General features: G+C 38.7%; 2 protein-coding genes across 2 annotated transcripts; one reads left to right on the top strand and one right to left on the bottom strand.

The window, feature by feature from the left end:
- Positions 1–4,880: 4,880 nt before the first annotated feature.
- LOC119734604 (dolichyldiphosphatase 1-like) lies at positions 4,881–15,599 on the bottom strand. The gene is made up of 8 exons (XM_038208138.1): positions 15,381–15,599; positions 13,928–14,028; positions 12,711–12,795; positions 11,290–11,389; positions 10,221–10,325; positions 9,077–9,167; positions 8,514–8,641; positions 4,881–7,700 (listed from the first exon to the last, which is right to left on the bottom strand). Exons 1-8 carry the CDS (start codon positions 15,463–15,465, stop codon positions 7,658–7,660), a joined length of 738 nt encoding a protein of 245 aa, XP_038064066.1. The 5' UTR covers positions 15,466–15,599; the 3' UTR covers positions 4,881–7,657.
- A 492-nt stretch (positions 15,600–16,091) lies between these two features.
- LOC119734602 (queuine tRNA-ribosyltransferase catalytic subunit 1-like) lies at positions 16,092–20,770 on the top strand. Its single transcript, XM_038208136.1, has 8 exons — positions 16,092–16,366; positions 17,069–17,137; positions 17,590–17,807; positions 18,110–18,225; positions 18,383–18,521; positions 19,061–19,136; positions 19,827–20,021; positions 20,437–20,770. Exons 1-8 carry the CDS (start codon positions 16,133–16,135, stop codon positions 20,587–20,589), a joined length of 1,200 nt encoding a protein of 399 aa, XP_038064064.1. The 5' UTR covers positions 16,092–16,132; the 3' UTR covers positions 20,590–20,770.
- Positions 20,771–21,037: the final 267 nt, after the last annotated feature.

Below are 21,037 nucleotides of genomic sequence, written 5' to 3'. Positions count from 1 at the left end.
ACTGGGCCTGATTCGTGATATAAATATTTAGATTCAGCAGGGTTGAAAATTCCCCTAAAACATTTTTGTTAAATTCATATTTAACTAGCATCTCAAAAATAACCACACCACTCACAACCATTAATTGATCAGTGTTACTTTAATTGTATCCAATCTTTTGAAAATATTGCATTTGATGCACTGACATACACTTTACACAATTCAGTTCAGTTAAAGACAAATATCGTAACAGTTTTACTCAAGTATTTGTAGACGTCATGCATGTTTATTTTAGAATTTCCAATCCTAACAATTTTTTTAATTGGTACCTTAATTCACAGTTCTTGTTCTTGACTTCGTTCTATTGAGTTTTCAAGAAAATTTATAATTATTCCTATTTTAGAAACAGAAGGCGCCATATTCGTGCCTATTCTTGAGGCAAAACGGTTGGTCAAATGTTGGAGTAATTCTCAAAAAAAGACAATGTTGCAATGATGCCCCTCCATACTATTTTCCCTTAACCTGAGGTTATTCAGTGTATGCCGATATCGAGAGTAAAATGCTCAGACCAGAAAGATTAGCACAATTACTTGAAGCTGTCAAATCAAATGCAGATAAAATGCACATAAATTATTCAGAAAAAAATCTAGGTTAACAGCCGGCAAATATTGACTGAATTTTACCCTCTTTAATAACCCTGTATTCATACCAAAGAACAAGGAGGTAATGTTATCACATGATCTTGCATCTTAAGGTCATGCTCTATAGGTCATATACATAGTGGGTGAGTTCGAGAACTCGACTGCATCGACAGCCGGGCTAATCGAACACTGAACCGCAGTTCATCACGATCCTCACGTGATGTCTGTAGCAACGGCTGTAGCCACTGCACTGACAAAACGCCCACTTCGCACTGGGTCTTAGCTTGTGATTGGCCTTTCCGTCAACTGAAATTATTTCATAAAGTTAGGCTGGAATTGTAGCCTCTAAAGTCGCAATGAAGTAAATAAATAATTACCTTTAGACTTCAATTAAGTTAATTTTTAAGTCCACTTTAGATTTCCGCTGTCCAGCCGCCATATTTGTCCGTTTCTTGGAATGAACAACGCATGCGTGTGACGTATTTCCACCACTGACTCTGCTCCATGAGCAGGGTCTGTGGTGGCCGACCCGGGTGAGCCCCGAGAACGATTTCAGAGCTAATAGAACATGCACGGGCTAACCCAAGTTGATCCTTAGCCCCAAGTCGATCCCAGTGAGCTAATCAAAAATGACCTAGAGGTCATGGTTCATGTAATTCCACATAAGGGCAATTCCACGGTTACTCACGTTACAAAATGTCACGTGGGTAACCGATTTTGTGCATCTTGTTTATCATACATAACACATTTTTCTGGATGTCATCTTTGGTGATTAGGTAGGTCTAGGTCTACTCTATCTACCATGGGGATAACAGTTATTAAACCTTTTCAGTAAGGTAATTACAGCCCAAGGAAACTCAAAAGCACATAAAAAATGTAACGTAACTAACTGTGGAATTGCCCCTTAACCATCCTTGAGAGCAAATTGTCCAACCTTAGATCGCAATTTAGCTCATATGACCTCACACCAGATCTAACAGGTTCTCTTGGAAGTTTTACCATCCAGTTTCAAAAGTGGGTGCTGTGACAATGAAAGCAAGCAGTCCATATCTCCAGGAATTGTCCCGAGCATGTTTGTAAAACTAACTACAAATACAGCATAATCAGTGTTGCATAACTTTTATTTGGTCCACATTTGACAATGCAAGTTTCATTGTATGAACCGTGCTGTGATAAGCATTTAAGAGAGCACTTTCTGGAAAAACATAGAAAACTTTAAAAAAAAGAAGTCATTTTAGAATGTCCAACCTGATAACCCGAACCGTGTACGTCATTAATTAAAAAGCCGTTTTGTGGGAATGCATACACATTAATTAATTACTACACTTGACAAAACTTTCTAAAAAATATGTCCACTTATAAGTCCATAAGATAAAGTGTCAGTCTTCTGGAAATTCTTAATATAAAAAAGACCAAGAACCCCCCAAAAATACATTTCCAAAAAGTTAGTTTACACAATTATACTCTCAGCAAATAATTGCAATTTGATAAATTATCAATTGTGTGGATTGGCTTTGGATAAAATAAAACATGCAATACTCATAAAAAAAAAGGAAAAATGAAGGCATGAACAAATTTAAATCTTGCATATAAAAATAGTCGGTTGAAGTCAACTGACAATACAATCAATTAATCAATCAATCAATCAATGATATATTGATATTTACAGCCAGCGATGTAGGCATACCCGACCTCAATTGTGAGGTTGAACCCCAGACCATTGGATAGCTACACCAGTGCATCACTGATTCACAATCTTTCCAGCTTGGTGTTCACCATTTTAAGATCAGCTTTCAGAAGCCATAATTTGTTTATTTTTAGTATTCAACATGTTATGGAGCTGTTATCAACTGGGCTTGGGTTCGAATGCCTAAACTGCCAAATTCAGTTCAACCAACTCAGAAACTACACAGTCTATTCAGTTGCTTTGACACTTCTCTTGCAAATACTGAAACATGTCTTTGTAAAGCATGATTTTTGTAATTTCTTGTAAAATAACACCTTTCTTTACTTTAGAAAAAATTGACTTTTTTTTCCTTTCCTGGGGTCTGTGCATGGGCTCGGCATGCATAAAATAACGTCTTTCCCAAAAAAAACAGTACACCTGAAATTAATGACAGATCAGCTGGAATTCATGACACGCTGACATACATGACAATGATTTCATCTAGAAATCAAAGGACTTGAATTTTGTTCACAATTATTAGAAATAATCGATCGCACAAGCACTTGGAGAAAATTCCTCGATAAAAATTGTTCGAAAAAAAAAAATCTGCATTTGGCAGGATTCGAACACTGGACATCTGATGTCTGTGACATTGAGCTTATCCACTATTCCAAGTTGTCTTCATTGGTCCTTTGGCTTTTTTTTGAAGTGAAGAAAGATGAATTGTGTGAGACGCGATAAAAACCAAACGGCAACTTAATAATTAATTCTGAAAGTTATTCTCATCTTAGGATGTTAAAAAATGTGAAAAGGTGAAATAAAAATCCAAACAATTTTTCAAGGTGTTAACTGCACCGTTTCATGTGCGAAATTTCATTTTTATGGTGACGTGAAAATTCATACCCTCCAGTGTCATAGGCGTAAAACCAGTCACCAGAAGTATCCTTGGTCAACGCTCAAAGGTGGAAAGGTGAAGCTCGATTCTCAAAACGTGATTTTTAAATCTTGAAACATTTTGCGATAATGGCTTTGCTTTGTGCGTCCTCACCAGACCTTGCTGAACACAAAAATATGTTTCTTGTGAAATATAAACGTTACTAGGTCCTTTTCTCCGGCATTTTCTTTTGAATTTTTGGGCTAGGTTTGCAGCCCAATCTAGTCGTGTGTAACAGCAAATCACGGGCAATTATCCTGTGCAGTAACTGGAAAGTTATTATTGTTAATGCTGGATACAACAAAGGAATTGAACAGGGCCGTAGACGCAATTTTACCAGTCGCTAAATAGTGACAGCAGCCAATGAAAGCGGACTAGTTGACAATGCAATAAAGTGTGGACACAAATAGGGAGCCTTGTTATGCATCTATGGCCATACGCACGTGGTAGGCCTGAATTCCCGCTTGCCAGAGCACGTCCGCACGTGGGACGAGGGTACCCCCCCCCCCCCCCCCCCCAACCAGCTGCAGGGCCTGCACACGTGCATTTTATCTTCAAACATTAAATACTTCTTAAACATAATATTTCCTACTAACGGAAGGTATTTTAAACCCTTTCAAGTTAGTCTTCATCGGAATAATACTCATAAATACCAGTTAGTCAGATTTACCTTACAACTCTGAAAGTTTGGATGGCCTATTGGAAAGCACAACCCTCCGCACTCAACGACCCTAGTTCAATTCCAAGTGGTACCGACTTTACTTTATCTTTGTTCTTTTTAAGGAATTGAACAGGAGGGAGAAAGATTGGAATCCCAAATGTTACCTTTTTGTTTTTCACATTAAATCAATGAAACCTAGAAATTTTAAGGGGGGAAGGGTTGGGTAAGTACAAGTGGACGAGCTCAGAGCTCTGAACGGAGCAAACCTGGCTCGAATCCAGCCAAGTTCGCATACTGTTTTAACATTTTTAAAAGGTACAATATCATAGTTGAAATGGCTGAAATAAAAAAAATAAAGAAGTGTGGTGATCAACTGGATAGGCTTTGAACAACAAATCTCGCAGCCGGGGTTTGAATCCGTAGCATTTCCTTTTCTCTCTTAATAATAAAACCGAACTTAAGTTCAAATATCCTAATTAAACTGAAAGGCGTCCTTACATTTTCTTTGGTCTGATACGGTGTAAAGGCTTGTAACACCGAAACCTGAATTCTGGGCTTGAATCCCCCAATGTACAAATGTACTCCATTTCATTACCCGTGTCTTTTAACTATTTATGGGCCATTTTTCAAAGAGGAAAATTAAACTGGAAACCAACCCTGTGGTAAACAGAATGCAATGAGCCTGTTTCCAGTGCGCTTACTTCTGGATCATGATTTTGTCGATTTTGTAGGTCTCTCAAACGTCTGAGTTTTTAAGATGTTGTTATGGCACACAGTTTACACATCTTGAAGATACTGCAAATTTACTTGTTATTCCTACACTTATTGATGCTTGTCATGCACTCTCGAGTGTTGACAAGAAGGCATGGGTTTGTACATTCAAACACGAATGTAAACAACACCAAAACATTGGATAATGAAAATAAAAATGCTATTTAGAGGACCAGCCTCGCTCAAAACAGACGCACTCTCGAAAGAATATTACAAATATCGTTTGAATTGTTATAAAATGTCATTAATTCACATTAACAGCATGCTTTATTTAACCAGAGTAAAGGCATTGATAGTCCACAATTCAAATCCACATTCTTAACAACAGAACATCCCTTTTAGAGGCTAGTATATTTTAATCCGGTGTTTGAGCTGTATTATAAATTCAAGATTTTGGAAAAACCAACACTTACAATTGAATGCACACATCTGATGGTTGTCTCCATTCCAGGAGGTGAACATTTGATACATGTTCATAAACATTTGTATAGGATTTGTTCAAAATTGCGCTCGTACCCACCTCCCAAACAGGACGCTGGGAAGGGCTAATCTCCTTCACAACATTTTGTGAAGGAAGCACAGGTGTTGCAAAGCACTGTGGGAAGCTTGCTGCCTTAATCAATGCACGTATATTCAGCATACACGTGTCACACGCACACGTAAGTGTTGACCCGTGTTCTTGTTCAAACAAATTCAATCCAATGAGGGCTCGAAGAAATCACGTCATGCATCCTGAAGAAATTAGCCCTTCCCAGCGCCCTGTTTTAGGAGGTGGGTACGAACGAAGATCAAAAGTGGCAACAGTGCCCTCTTTTGAGGATCACTGCTGGATTGAAATTCCCATACCCTGTACTGATTAGGGATGTAAACGGGGCGGGCCGCACAATCCAAATAGAGTTTGGCCTATTCTTATAATTTTGTTCAGTTTCTTTTTTTCCCAACTGGAGATGTTACATCACATACTTTTTCTTCTGACAACCCGTTATTAAGAAATAAACATGGCAATGATTTCTTGATTAATACTAGTTTCATGCTCAGCATTACTTTCATACTTTCATTACAAACCAAATTAGTTGTAGCACTTAGTCTGCTTCTTGCAAATATAGAATTATTCATAACTTTAATAATTATCCATTCGTAATACATGTACAAGAAGTTTGTTACACTCCACTGAAGACTCATGCCTGTCGAAAGGTTTACTTTTTACATGCAAAATATGCACCCAAATATCCAATATGGTAACGAGTAGCTTTTCCTGCACAGTTATCCTGAGATAAGGCATCTTGCTCCTCATTTTGTTTTTGTTAACTACAACGGAGTCTTTAACCAGTTTGCGCCGGATGACATGTATACATGCTAAGGTTTTGCGGTACTCAGAACAGATGACGGATAAACACACAGGAAGCGAGGCAGAAAATATCTGACAGCGACCCGTGAGCGAGGCCGGAAATATGAGTGTGCTGCCTGAGGGTGATGGCTTCAACCCGCCTGGCTTGAGGTCGAGTGAAAAGTAATCCCGCGCCTCGTTCCGTTCTTGTCAAAATAATCCTGGCGTGAACTGGTTCATAATGATGTGTTGTGTGCATTTTTTCTTGCAGAGTTCAGGACTGAAAATTTGTGGGACCACAGTTTTTGTGTGTGGATGTTTCTAGAAATCATTTGTTGTTTTTTGAAATATTTCTTTACAATTTTGTGACATTTTGGCAAAAAGGAGACAAAAACAACCTAAGATGAAATGTTTTGTTCTAAATGCCTGCAGAAGTCAACTTAATGCCATCTGAGTCCAATATATTTACTTGTTCTAAAATTGAAATGCTTTTGGACTCTTGTTTCAACACAGTTTGCGTGCTAGTGTCTTTGCGTAAATAACATACTTCTTTCTTTTCTTTAACACAGTGAAATTTTACCCTTTCTTAGCCAGGCAGTGCTTAAGTGGAATTTATTTTCTCAAGAAAGTCTTTGTGAAAATTCTTTCAAAAAAAAACTGTCATGTTTGTTCTGTTCAATTAAGTCAAAAACTAAAACTTTCCAATTAATGGTTACACTGATCAAAACTTGGTTTCTCAAAAATGACAGAAAAAACTGATAAACTTCCCTAAGATTTTTAATTTTTTTACTGGGGGGGGGGGGGGGGGGGGTAGCACAAATTATTCAATTAAATTGGATAGGATAATTGGTAATGGTGTAATTCATCGTTTCCTTCATGAAAATTATCAACATTTTTTGTTTGAGACAAAGAGATGTTGAGAAACAGAACATTAAACCAATTGAAACAGTTTTTACAAAATTAATGATTATAAAGAATAGAAACAAACACCTCGCTGGATATTCTGTGCGTCTGCAAGTTACTCATTTACATGCAGCATTTATGCAAGACAACCTCTAGAATCTTTCTCTTAGGGAATGTGTAACAGATATAGTGATAAGCTCAAAATTACAAAAAAAATTTATTACCTTTTCAATTACATTGTCAACAACATGGCACTTTGAAGAAAAATACTTTTAAGATTTGCGTGGATATCGTTTACACAAATCTTCGGTTCGTGCGGTCGGTGTTTAAGTCGGCAGCTTGCCAATTATAGAATAATCTTAATTTGTTTTCAAACAATTGATATATGTGTTGAACAACACTAAATCAGTAACTTTGTTCTTTGTGCACTGTGCCAATCCAAAAACAGATATTTATTTTAAAAATGCACACAAAAAGTGGTCAAATTTCAAGAAAAATTCCTAGTTAAGCCCTTTAGGAAATATACGAAAGTTGTTTATCAAAAAAACAAGATAAATTGGTCAATTTAAACAAAGTCAGCTGTTGATTGCGTCTCCATCTTAATAAGCGCACGAAGAAGTTGAATAATAATGGCAGATAGGGCATGCTTACCGCACATGCCAGTTAGCTTCTAGAGGGCGCCCTCCCTTGGCTGAAGGGTCGGCTGGGTTAGCGACGATCATGAATGCTGGCATCTGTCTCTTAACTCCTCCCGTATCATCTGGCGCACATGTAGTCATGACATCTTGTTGCCACAGCCTTGCTTCCGTTGTCTAGTTCTGAAACCAAAATTCAATATCATCTCAACTATTTCCAGGGTCTCTTAGTTGTGATGTTAGGCAAACAAGAAATTTAACATAATTGGAATAAGTGCAATTACTAGGAAGTTGACATCCACTTTAACAGAAGTCACTGGACAATTTGAAATATCTCAAGGAATTAACTCAAAGTTGCAAACTATTATTGCTACAATCTAAGGCTAACTGGAGGAATGCAAAGTGTGCTGAGTGCATCACCACGCAGGGGCACTCATCCAAAAAGATAAATGAATTTCAAATTCATCACAGACCACCCCTGACCAGATCAGATAGCCCAAAGTAATTGCAGTTTGAAAAAAAGTCCAAAATATTGTAGGAGGAGATAAAATTGGGGCATCAGATGTAAAAACACTGCCCCCTGGCATGCTGGCAGTATTTATACAGTCAGTTAGTAAGCACACTTTTCAGTGTACCTAACCAAAATCAACAATGACCTCATTTGACCCCTAGATGACCTTTGACCTCAAATGTCTCACGTCATCTTAAAGTCCCTTACCCAAAGATTATTGTCACCAAGTTTGGTTGAGAGTGAAGTCTGACTTTTCATATGACAGCACTTTTCAGTTTACCTAACCAAAAACAACAATGCCAGGGGGATAGAAAAGGGCATTTTAAAATTATGAAAAGCCGGGAAAAAATGTAACAAAACGGATTTAGGCTTAAACAGTTGAACTATGTGGTTATAGGGAATGAAGAATTGGATCTACTGACTTTGCAAATATTTGATGGCTTTTAGGAAATGATGTTAGGAGGAGGCAGGGAGCCCATACGCACCTGGCTTCTGTTCTGGCGTTGGTGTACTCAAACCACAAGACGTTGGGAATGAGGGTGGAATCTCGCACCAACAGGATCTCAGCAACTCGCCAGGAAACCACGCGAGGATAAAGAGGGGTCAGGAAAACCTACCAAGAAATGCAGCAAATAGTTTGAAGAAGACGGTTAAGTTCTGGGGGTTGAAAGCGTACATGTGTAGGCACCCAGTTGCAACTCTAACCACTGTGTGGACTGAGTTTTTCTGCAAATTCCTACTTGACTTTTTTTTAATTTTTAAATCTCAAAGATCTTTTTACAACAATGATCTCACCTGCTGTCACTGTCTTCAGTTAAATCTCAAGAAATCGAACAAGAACTTTGGGTGAAAGAAGATATTACCTAATCTATGGCTCTTGGTAAAACAAAAATCATAAGAAATTTGGAGGAAAACAATAATAACACCAAGTTTTTGAAACTACAAGAAGGGTACTAAAATCACTGACAGACTTGATTGAGTGTTTCTTCTTGCTCAAGATATCCAGGAGGGGGAAGGGGGGCAGGGGAAAGGGAAGGGGAACATTTACCTCATTAAAGGCAAACCAAGGCACGGCCAGGATGGTCCCAAGTAAGGCTCCACATATCACCTGTCGTACAGTGTGGTAAGCAAGATACACCCTGAAATAAACAAACAAGACGAGGAGAACCTAGTCAAGCTTGCCCGAGAGTGAACACAATTTGGTTCCATTGACTCATAATGGTTATTCGATGGACGTCTTTTCATGCAATCATGGATCCTCTACACAAGGATAAACGACTCATCTGAGCTTGTGTAAAAAATTTACGAAACAGATTGTCTACAAGCGTGATATGCCGCGTCCGTGCATAGAACATATAGAACATCGCAGGCGTGCCATGATCGCCGACAGCTGGCGTCCTGACAGAAATGTAACCACTGAAAGACTGCAGTAGCGCTCCGAGTCTCGCCCACGCACACGCACAAGTGCCATATCACACCTCTAACCAGAAATTTGGGGAAGTCATTCATCCTTGAGGATCCAATGGTCCAGATTTTAGCTCTTCATTGATGTTACAGGGTAATCCTATACAATAGCACTGCCCAGCCCACAAATGACAGTCAGTGAGTCTGTCAGTGACGCAGTGAGTCAGTCGGTGAATGTGGCACAAAGAGGACACTAGGCCGGGCCTCTGGGACCAGCAAAACTTTAAAACTTTTAAAAATGAATTTCCACAATGAAAACAATAAACAAAATTCAAGTTATTGTTGAAAAATCTACATTAGGCCCCCCCAAAAAGTCTTTGGTTTCTGGTATGGAGCTTGTCCCAAAAGTGGTGCGGCGACGCGGCTTTTTTTTTTTAACTTGCTTTTTTTCTTCAAATTTCGGCTGATGACTGCAAATGGTGCCCGACTAAATTAATTGCGAAACGTATGGGAGCCCAGGGAGGCCACATAAAGCTTATACTCGATCGTAACCCCATCTAAAAACACGTTAAAATTGTGCAGCGGCAGGATTCCAGTCAAAGCAGTGAGTTTGGCGGTTTTCAGACATCATCTTACATTGAAAAAAAAACTGTTTAATTTTGCCGATGCGCATGGCTACGGAGATGCGCACGCAGACCAGAAACCAGAGCCTCTTTTTTTGGCCTTATAAACAAAACTGTATATTTTAAATGCAGATTCGGCAATGAATGGAAACAAGTCTGTCTCACCTGCTAAAACTAACAATCAGCGCTAAAAATGTAGTTCCTATGGCTAGACAATGCTTCCAGGCTAACTCTATAAGACTAGCAGAGCTATGCTGCTGGAGTCCTAGTCTGTAAAGAAAACACAGAAATTGTATACATACAAATTACCCAGCAGGTACACGACACGAACACTCAACAAACAACGAACACTCAACAAATAAGTGTTCTTCAAATGAAGGCATTGACCCATGTTAAAACTCATTGGAACCTAACCTTCATTGTATTACATTGTTTATACTCCCTGATGAATTGATAAAACCATTGAGCGCTCTGGTGGCTTGGGGCAGCACATGGAGTAACAGGCTTGGGTGTTTAAAAACAGACATTTTGGTGCAGCGGCAGCAGAACGGTTTTCAAACGGGAGGGGGGGGGGCAATCACCGAAAAGGGGCACTTGCTAAGTATTTATTTTTTTGCACATCTGTGCTGAAAGGTCGACACGTTTTTTTCACCGGACACTTGGCCTCTGTAATATCAAACAGTGGTTGGTGGGTGGGTGGGTGGGTGGGTGGGGGTATCATCTTCCAAAATAGGGGGCGCTCTTCAAAACCGGCCATTTATGCAGCAAACTACACATTAGGCGCCCATTTTCAGGGCGCATTCCGCATTGTGTGGCTTTTGGGGCTTGGTTTTCATATTCCTCGTTCATATCAAAACTATCTATACCATTTTGGGAAATGGTTGCTTCAAACAAATGTCAGAAAATTTTCGGGCATTTTTTGTTTCATCTCAAGGGGGCACATTTATGCTAGAGGGGGCACATTTATGTCCGCAAAAGGGGCACTTGGGTAAATCTGGGGGGGGGGGCAAGTGCCCCCCAGCCCCCCCCCCCCCCCCCCCCCCCCCTTCGGTTCTGCTGCCCCTATTTTGGTGTTACTAAATTAAGAGGATCAGTAACATTGATAAAATAAATGCAGAATTGATAAAAAGATCTCCAGGAAGTCCTTTGCAATGACGTATTATTATTTTTGTCAATTCTGCATGATTGCTCAAAAACATTTACACCTTCAATAAAATTAACAGAAATTCAGTACCTGATGTAAATAAAGAGCACTATATAGACTGCAAAGAACCACATAAATTGGGAATGACTTGAAGGCATGCCGTACTCTGAGAACAACATCTCTTGATTACCTGCAAAATATATTTAACAAAAGAAAGGAAAACTATGAAAACCATGTAAAATTACAAACACGTGTTAAAAAAAGATCTTATTTATTTTCCTTTTCATTTTCAAAATTCTTTCGGCCATCAAGTCGGGAGAAGGGTTTGAAGTTTGATGAAAACAAGTTTAATGAAAAATATAATTAAATTAAATAACACTGAACTCTAAAAAATAAAATATCTTGATATGAAAAACTTGCACGGTGATAAAATTAATTAAGGGAAAAACCTGGAAACACTACGACAGAAAAAAAGAAAATAGTACATTGGCAGTAACCATGGTAACAGCTACAGAGAATTGATAAAAATAATCCTGCAACAAAACAAGATATATTTCTGAGGCATTAAATAAATAAACAGAACCTTAAAGATACAGGTAGATAAATGTGTAGGTACACACACAGTCAGAAACCAAACAAAATAGTATTATCTTTTGTCAACCATATAGCCAAAAGAGGGCAGGTTTTAAAGATTGAATTCAGTGAATCTGGCAATGGTTACTTTGTAGAAATCTAGATAAGATGAAGTCTGAAAATGCGGGACTCTCAAATCTGTGTATGAGAGTCCAAAAACTTAAGGTAGTGAAAACATGCAGTACAAGAAAATAGACTGGCACCTGAAACAACCAGTCCAACACCCTTCAGTTCTGCATCAATCAACTGTGCCAAAAGAAACATCGGCATGTCTGGTACTGGTCTCTATTTCTACACATTTCTCCATAGTCAGCCACCAGACTAATGACACTGAATGAAGCGGTCAGTCTTTTCAAATAGTTGGACCATGGTTGGACATGTACCAGTCTAGTCTTTAGCCTCATTTTGAAATCACTTGACTTCCCTCTAATGTGCAAAATATTGAAAAAAATTCTCCTATAGAACTTGAGTTGAGTCTTCAAACTTAAAGTTTTGGAGAATTTTGCTGGTTAAAAAGTGAGTAAAGTTGGCCTGATTTTGATTTCGTTTTGCATGTTTTTCAGCACTCAACATCCCAGTCTGGATAAGATGTAAGACTCAAACTTGGGCTAAAGCATATGGTTTAAGTACGGGTAACTTATCTAGAAACATATTTTCCTTTTTCTGTTACTAAACCCTTGTGAGGAAGCAAGAGATTCTGACTTCGCCATCACGTCCCCAAGTCAACACTCTGATTTTAGGTTTGGAAATAAATTCAACTCTAGCTGTGGGAATGACTGACAGACGGACAGCCTTCCTGACCGACTGACAAACAGACTAACACAAAGACAGCAAGACAGCCCGCCCGACAGACAGACAGGCCAGAGGCACAGACTTACCCCTGGGTGGTCGAGGTTCTTTGATGATATGTTTTGTAATCCAGTTGACCATCTCGTTAAACAACAGTCCGCAAAAAAAAGTCATCTGGAAAGAAACAGACAGACATCAATCTTATTCTTTAGTTACGTGATTACAAAAAAATGGCCACAAAATTTCTTGATCTTTGATAAGATTGTTGAATGCATGGATTTCTAATTTAATTGGTATCAAACTCTTTCTGAAGAGTTTCTAAACATTAAATGCCAACAACCAGGATATACAATTACCCACAATTTTTGAATGAGCTTCAAAATGCCCGACACAATATCCAAAAGAATCCACAAATCATATGTGCTAAAATGACCCAAACCTTCAAATTGTACTATCAATCGCAGTAAGAAACTGAAAAACTGTAAATAAAAAATCTCTCTGTCAGGATTTCCTGATTCACTAGGAATGAAGATTTTGGACAATTTACTTGCCATGTCAACAGGTCTTTTAATTGTTTCCAACGAAGAAATCATTATCATAAGAAAAAGCTTTTAACTTTTTGGTTTTGGTGGATCCTTTGAACCATCTATTTTTAATGACAAACTGATACAGTGAAATCTCGGTAAGTCAAAAATTGCTATAAACTCAAAAACCCTTCTAACTCAAAGTAAGAACTTATTCCCATCAATTATTGATGAATAGAAAATCCATTGGATAACTCAAAGCCCTGCTTAACTCAAACTTTGAGCCAATTCCCTTGAGGTTTGACTTATCAAGATTCCACTGTATCTTAATTATTTTACAATCGTTCCCATGTTCGGGAGGGAAGATTTGTTGGCAAAGCTTAGCCGGTTAGCCGAAGTAAATCTGTTGAGATCCTGAATCCATCAAAGTCCCCCAACTGCTCAATATGGAGGTATCCTGAATCCATCAAAATCCTGCAGTACCACTAGGCTTACTGTCCTGAATCCATCAAAATCCCCCAACTTTTTCAAGATAGAGGTATCCTGATTCTGCCGAAATCCTCCAAAACAGGGGTGTGGGTTTTGATGGATTTAGGTACGTTAGGGTTAATCTACTGAATCTAACAGAAGCTCTCAGAGAAAACAGACATTATTTTGTTTCTGCTCCATAAACTCGGACAGAACTAGCCACAAATGGACAACGTTGGATCAAGCATGGGTACGGTTAACTACAGAACCAATTCTGTTTCCGGACTCTAATTCCCGAAGGTGAATGTACTCACAGTGTGTAACTCCCTTCTGAAGAGAATGAGTGTTGCAAATCCAACTAAAATGATGACAGGTGCAAGGCTGATGTAGGCTAAGGCTTTCCCAATGATGTCACCTGAATTCAAACGGTGGGATAAGTTTTTTTTTAAATAGTTCTTTTACTAGTTTTCAGCTTCTGGATATTTAACAAGTGGAACGAATTAACTACACTATAGCAAATGATCACATGAAGATGTTAAATGTCAAATTTGTAATTCAATGTTTCTTGATTCGTTGATTGCGTTATTGTGTGCTATGTAAATCCACATTTTGGGAGTTTGTACAGGAAATGAGGGGAGGATAAAGCTTCAGCTGCAGTGCGGGTGTTACTGGAGAACTAAATGTTAGGCGCCAAATGTTGTCATCTTTAAGTCACATATTAATGTGGTCATTCAGAAACAAATTATGATTTAAATTTTAAAAGCAATTGTGTAATCATTTAAATTGACTACACATTCAAAGAGAGTGGTTTGCAGAACAAAGTGTTTATATTAGTACGGTGAACTAGTCTCATATTTTTTCCGCTTGTGCTGGCACCTCCTCTGCACATGCCCATGTAAGAACACATAACAAGATGCTCAATAATCCTATAGAACCGATCCAACGTGTGGCTCCATGGCAAATGCGTTGGACTACGAGCCTGGTGACCACAGTTTGAGACTCCGCTGTGCACGGCATTTCTTTTTTTAAGTACATGTTTCCTTCCTTTATTGTTTTAAATTGAATCCTACATTTAATTGCAGAATATTTCACATTTTTAAGCTCTGGCAGGAGCTTCTATATGTCACTTGGTGGTCAGTCGGTCTGTCTGTCTGTCTGTCTGTCCCTGAAAATTGACCAAAAGTATGGTGTTCCATATGTGCCATCGGCGTCGCATTTTACATCGTTGCATTTTGAAGCTCTGGCAGGGATCGTTTTTGATCGATTCCATGCAAGACTTCTTGCAACATGTTCACGGTTAAATCGTGATGGACAAGGTGAAGGTGTTACACTATAGATCAGGCCGGAGTGAAGTCATCCGATGCAAATATCTATTCATTTGCACACCAGTTTTCATCGTTTGCTATGTGTTACCATTCAGCACTCCAGACTGGATATTGAGTTTCAAGAACATAGGTCTGGCACTCGGAGTCGGAGCTAGATATTCATTATTTTAAGCCAGTGTAAAAAAAATCCCGGATGTCCGCGCCCACAATGAATAGGCCTACAAAGGTCAAATATACACTGCCTTTACAAAAGGCAGAGAGAACATGGAAAGTTATGGAACTAATGTTTCAATCATGAAACGGTAAAAAAAGTTTCTTTTTTATTATGAAAACAAGCAGTTTAGGACACCGAGTTATCAAAACAGAGGGCGCCCTCTTATGCGCCCAATTCAATATCACCAACAAACCAGGGTGTGTTTCTCAGCATTTCCCCCTCATTTACCTTCCGGGTATTCGACAAATGTGAGAGAAACGGGGCGCCATTGCACTTCCCCTTCGGCAGTGTGCTCGCTCCTTTCCGCCTCCATGCCCTGTCTCTGTATGTGCTTGATTCCTTTCTCACTTCCGGTGTTGAAAGGAAAAATACGATTCCATCCCCACGCACTGTTAAAGTGCGATCAGCCAGCGATGTGCAATGTAGGATGGTCTGATGAGTATCTTTTACAACGTGCAGATCGCGCCACACAAACTATGGCACGCCTAATTACACAAATATCAAGTAAAATGTAAACCATATTTCTTTTGTAGTATTCACGGACTTCACCTCAAAACTAAATGTCATCGGAGGTTCACAATTTTAATGGCATCAAATTTTGATAATTTGTTCCGTAAGTAAAAACAATTCTTGCAATAAATCGATTGGAAAATATGTCGAGATGCCGGCTGTAACTTTTAACATCAAGTATACGTTTGTTATAGGTTACGATTCATTAATCGTGTAGGGTTTTAATATTCAATTAGTTCTTCCATTTGGCAATAGGTGATTTTAACTTTAATTTTGAAACAGGAATAACAAAAAAGCCAACTTAAAACAATATAAAATTCATCATATTAAAATTTCAGTGCATATGATTTTGCTTTTGAAATCCTTATAAAATCCTTAGTGATAATGAAATTAATTGAATCCATGTACAAACATTGCTTCTGGCAATAAGCCACCCCGTGCAATAGTGGAAAGGCCATCAACGATCCAAGATGGCTGCGCCCATGACCAAAATGCCGAGTGCTCTTTCTCTAGAAATTCTTGCTGAATGTAGCACGACAAAGGCACGGACTTGTAAGTTGGAGCTTCCACATCAAACAGTGGATACTCCTGTTTTCATGCCGGTCGGGACTCAGGGTACGATGAAGGGCCTGACGACGTCACAACTCGAACAACTTAACTGCCAGTTGATTTTGGGCAACACGTACCACCTGGGCATGCGCCCTGTAAGTTGCATATCTTTGGTAACCATATCTTTAACTTTGTTCTTGTTGAATTCAAATATAACTTATTGTGAGAAAATATAAAGACTTGTCTAAATCGACCTACATCTTGTGTTTTAAAGTTTATACGGATGGGTACTTTCCCAATTTTGATATAAAAAAAATTATATTTGTTATTTAATTTATAAAAATTAAAACCCCTGAACTGAAGTTGAAGGTATCTGCATCTGCATCAATACTGCTCAACACTCCTTGTTGTATTGCAGTAGGAGTAAACCGAGCAGGCTGAAAGGATTGTTCTTTTTTTGTTTTAATGTGCAAAAGTTTTCTTTCATACTTTCATTTTTTAATCAAATCCTACCTTCTATTGAAGTAGATTTATTTTTTTTCTCTTAGTGTTTTACTTGGCTTTGGAGGATTTTTTTCAAAGGGAAATAAAGTCTGAGAATCATTCGGTTGATTGTCTGGTTCCAAGAGCAAGATCCTGACGTTGAATATTTTCAGGTCAGGGAAGCAGACAGTCGACTACCGCAATGATAGCCACTGCAAAAAGTATAAAACGTTTAATACATGTATGTACAAAACAGGATAAACGTGGTAAAAAAGTGACAAATATTTCCCAATTTTCTAATTTAGCTTGTGCATTGATTTATTTGGCAATAAGGCTAATGCACTGCATTTGCTTTGTTCAATTTCTTTCCCCAGGGACCAGAACTTTTAGAAAAGGCAGGAGGACTACACAAATTTATGAATTGGAAAAGAGCGCTTCTTACAGTGAGTAGACAAGATGCCTGTATAGAAGAGATCAGTTGAGACAATTAACGTTATCATAAATTGTTTTCAGTAATATAAAAAAGATTGAATTTTAAACTAAATGTCTAATTCATCTACATGACAACAAATAAATAATCAGTGAAATAAGGTCTTACAAGTTACAAGATTCATACTGCCGTTGGCAATCTGCCTAAAACAGGCCTATTTTAACCCTAACCACCCGAACCCCTCAAAATCCAAGTGCATGTTTAACTTGATTCTGTTAGAGTGAGAACTGCACTAGTAAACTGATTGCCCTTGACATGGGGTCAGGCATACCACTTTAATCAGAGTCCAACAGTTTAGTTGTTGAGTTTACCACAGTGTTGGATTTTGCAAGAGTATGGAAAAATCTCAGTAAATCACTCAAGGGGGTTAGAGTTAAAAGCATGTATTTCCTCTCCTTGGCATAGGATAGTGGAGGATTCCAGATGGTCTCACTTCTTGAATTGGCTGAAATTACAGAGGAAGGAGTGAAGTTTCAGTCACCCTACACCAAGGAAGAGATGCTCTTGACACCAGAGAAGTCTGTTGAGATCCAGGCAAACATTGGCGCTGATATCATCATGCAGCTTGATGATGTGGTGCACAGTCTGACGACTGGACCACGGGTGGAAGAAGCAATGTACAGGTTAGGCACACCTGTTGTAAGGTGACAAGTCTAAAAGTAATATTAAAGTGCTTTTGAAAGTCACATTTGGGTTCAAATAACTTGTGTGTGTGTGTTTATATGTGAATATGTAATATGTCGGGTGAATGAAAATTCATTTAAATTGTTCGTTATTTGGGGATTGACTAATCATTGTTCAGCGTCATTGTCATCAATTTGCTAATGCTAATGAATTTTTTAGAGTTGATATGTTTTCTATTTTGATTATATTTCATTCTTTTATTGAATTGGTTCAAGATGTTTGTTTTGATTACCATGCCCAGGTCAATACGTTGGTTGGACAGGTGCATAGCTGCCCAAAAGCGACCTCGTGAACAGAATTTGTTTGCAATTATACAGGGGGGTCTGGACACCAGACTACGGACCATTTGTGCAAAAGGTACTATAGGCGGTACTATAGGTTGTCAGATCTTTATAGACACAGTCATATGTTGTGATGGTGTTATAATTATCATTAGCTCGATCTTCCTTTACTCATATTTGTATTTGTCTGCAAAATGGTCTTTTTTCTAACTAAAGATTTTGTTTTCTTTAAGAAATGGTGAAAAGAGACACTCCTGGTTACGCCATTGGTGGCTTGAGTGGAGGGGAGGAGAAGGATTATTTCTGGAAGATGGTGACGTTGTCAACAGACATACTGCCCAGAGAAAAACCACGATACTGCATGGGAGTTGGGTAAATATCTCCCTTCCTCCCCTTGTAGTAAATTCCAAATTTTATTTGTAACACGTTTCAAAGACAAGTCAAAAATTGGGTGCTTACTGAACGTTGTAGTGAGGAACCCACTGGGAGAAGAAAGGGAAAAGGAAATTGCGACATTGGATTTTGGAGTAAAACAAACTTTCCTGATCAACAGAAACTGGCAATACAATGTGTATGTGTATTTAAACAAGGTTCTAAAAAAATGACACTGATGTCCCCATGCAAAATATATATATGATACATATCCTCAGTCGCACCACAAAGTGTGACATATCGTGTGCCCAAAGTCCATAGACGATCATGTGACGATCATGTGACGATCCATCACTTTGTGGTGCACTAGACGATATTACCCCAAAAACCCTCCCTCTCTGATCCACTTTAACGAAACCCATACCCCTTCCTTTATGCCAACATTGAAACTAATTTTTCTGTCCCAAATCGATCAGGAACACCTTTCAAAAACAAATTATATTTGTAGTTAGAAATTTGTTTTCCGTTTTATATTTCAGATATGCAGTGGATCTAGTTGTGTGCTGTGCACTGGGTGTAGATATGTATGACTGTGTGTTCCCAACAAGAACCGCTGTAAGTATTCCAAAGTGCACATAAAACCACAATTTCTGCCCCCCCCCCAAAAAAAAACCCCAACACCCCAACAAACAAACAAACCAACACCCCCAACAAACAAACAAACACCCCAACAAACAAGTACATTCAAAATATGATACCTTCCCTTGGCAACTAAACAATGTTTGGAAGACGTGGGGTTAAAACTTTGTAATTTGTTAACACGGACCATATAATACACATAACTGCTCCCAGAAAGGGATTTAAAATGAGTGGCCTGAAAGCTGCATTAAGAGCTAATCAACCTCAGTAAACGCCTTTAATCCCCTGACAACAGTGGATAATCTCCAGTGGGTCATTAGGTCCGTTTCTTCCCACATATGGCAAAGCTACGGACAAATAGCTTCATATTATATTCACAAATGTAATGCCTTAGGAGTAGCCTTTTCATTGATAGGTCTGTCTAGACTTCCTAATTGGAGGCTTATGCTTGCAAATCTTTAGAAATCATAAACTGCATGTATATACAATACATATAAGTTGAAAAATAAACAAATAGCACCTATTGTATTGATCATAGATTCCATGCTCAATATTGCTAATCAATGTCTTTATTTCAGGGCAAATGGTACGTCAACTTAATTAAAATATCTGACATTTCAAGAATATTTAAGGTCAATTTGATATTGTTCTATTTTATCCCCACAGCGTTTTGGTTCGGCGCTTGTCAAGACTGGCCAGCTGCACTTGAACCAGAAGCAGTATGCCAAAGACTTCCGGCCGATAGATGAGAACTGTGACTGTTCTACCTGTAAACAACACACACGAGCCTACCTCAACACCATAGCTGGCCGTGAGAGTGTCGCTTGTCAGCTCATCAGTGTGCACAACCTCAAATTCCAGGTACATTGTAGATAACAGTCATACTCATGTCTTTGTAATTACCTTTAGGTAGCTCAACTCAGCAAAGGTAATTGGCTTTTTATATCAGTCTACTGTATTGTTAGTAGAGCACTGGAATTGCAGTACAGAAGTCTTAGGTGAAAGTCCAACCATAGCATTTTTCTTTATTGATTTGGCTGGATTGTCGGGATGGTAAAACACTGGACTTGCAAAACAGAGTTCTGGAGTTGAGTCCTGGCAGAGTATTTTCTTAATCACTGTTGTGATTTCCTAATCTGTCATGTAGGTGAGAGATAAGTTAGGTGAGCACTGGATCTGCATTACAGAAGTCAAGGGTTCAAGTCCTGCCAGCCGTAGTGTGTGCTATACAGTGTACTGGTATTATCAGAGACTTAACAACTGATTGTCTTTTCAGATGGACCTGATGAGGGATATAAGGCAAGCGATCATAGATGACCGGTACCCGGCATTCATTAAGGATTACATGAAGACCGTCTACCCAGCTGGAGACTATCCTACATGGCTACGAGACTCCTTGGCATCCGTCAATGTGGATCTGAATAGCTGACAACAATAAACATAGAAATTAATATTGTATTTTGAAAGCATGCTTTGAGACGGCACGTGATTGTTTTAAATTTGGAATCATCGATTTTGACAAAATTAATAAGCCCCTTGGATCTAATGAAATGTCAAGAAAATGCAAGCATACATTTGGTCTTCCATCCCCATGCCATCTTTAAAAAAAAAATAATATCAAATTAGGTTTTGCCCTTCACCGACGTTTTAAACACTGTATACCCAGTGTGTTACCTCCCGGTCGTGGGTTCGAGTCCCACCCGAGTGATTTTTTCCAACTTTCACTCGGGAGGTAACACACTGGGTATACAGTGTTTAAAACGTCGGTGAAGGGCAAAACCTAATTTGATTTATATCACCCCGGCGCAAAAATTCCATCTTATAATAGTTTATGCGGTACCCGCTGCTATGTACATCAGATTCGAACCGGCCAACTG

The sequence above is a fragment of the Patiria miniata genome, unplaced genomic scaffold, assembly GCF_015706575.1.
Source record: "Patiria miniata isolate m_02_andy unplaced genomic scaffold, ASM1570657v1 HiC_scaffold_27, whole genome shotgun sequence".
Classification (NCBI taxonomy): Eukaryota; Metazoa; Echinodermata; class Asteroidea; order Valvatida; family Asterinidae; genus Patiria; species Patiria miniata.
This window is presented reverse-complemented; position numbering and strand designations above follow the sequence as displayed.

Excerpts from the sequence above, each read along its gene's own strand:
- LOC119734604 (XM_038208138.1), bottom strand. The coding sequence starts at position 15,465 with ATGGAGGCGGAAAGGAGCGAGCACACTGCCGAAGGGGAAGTGCAATGG. Across the intron at positions 14,029-15,380 it reads ATTTGTCGAATACCCGGAAG|GTGACATCATTGGGAAAGCC; the intron begins GTAAATGAGGGG and ends GTTTGAATTCAG. Across the intron at positions 7,701-8,513 it reads AACGCCAGAACAGAAGCCAG|AACTAGACAACGGAAGCAAG; the intron begins GTGCGTATGGGC and ends TTTTGGTTTCAG.
- LOC119734602 (XM_038208136.1), top strand. The coding sequence starts at position 16,133 with ATGGCTGCGCCCATGACCAAAATGCCGAGTGCTCTTTCTCTAGAAATT. Across the intron at positions 16,367-17,068 it reads ACCACCTGGGCATGCGCCCT|GGACCAGAACTTTTAGAAAA; the intron begins GTAAGTTGCATA and ends TTCTTTCCCCAG. Across the intron at positions 18,226-18,382 it reads ACGGACCATTTGTGCAAAAG|AAATGGTGAAAAGAGACACT; the intron begins GTACTATAGGCG and ends GTTTTCTTTAAG.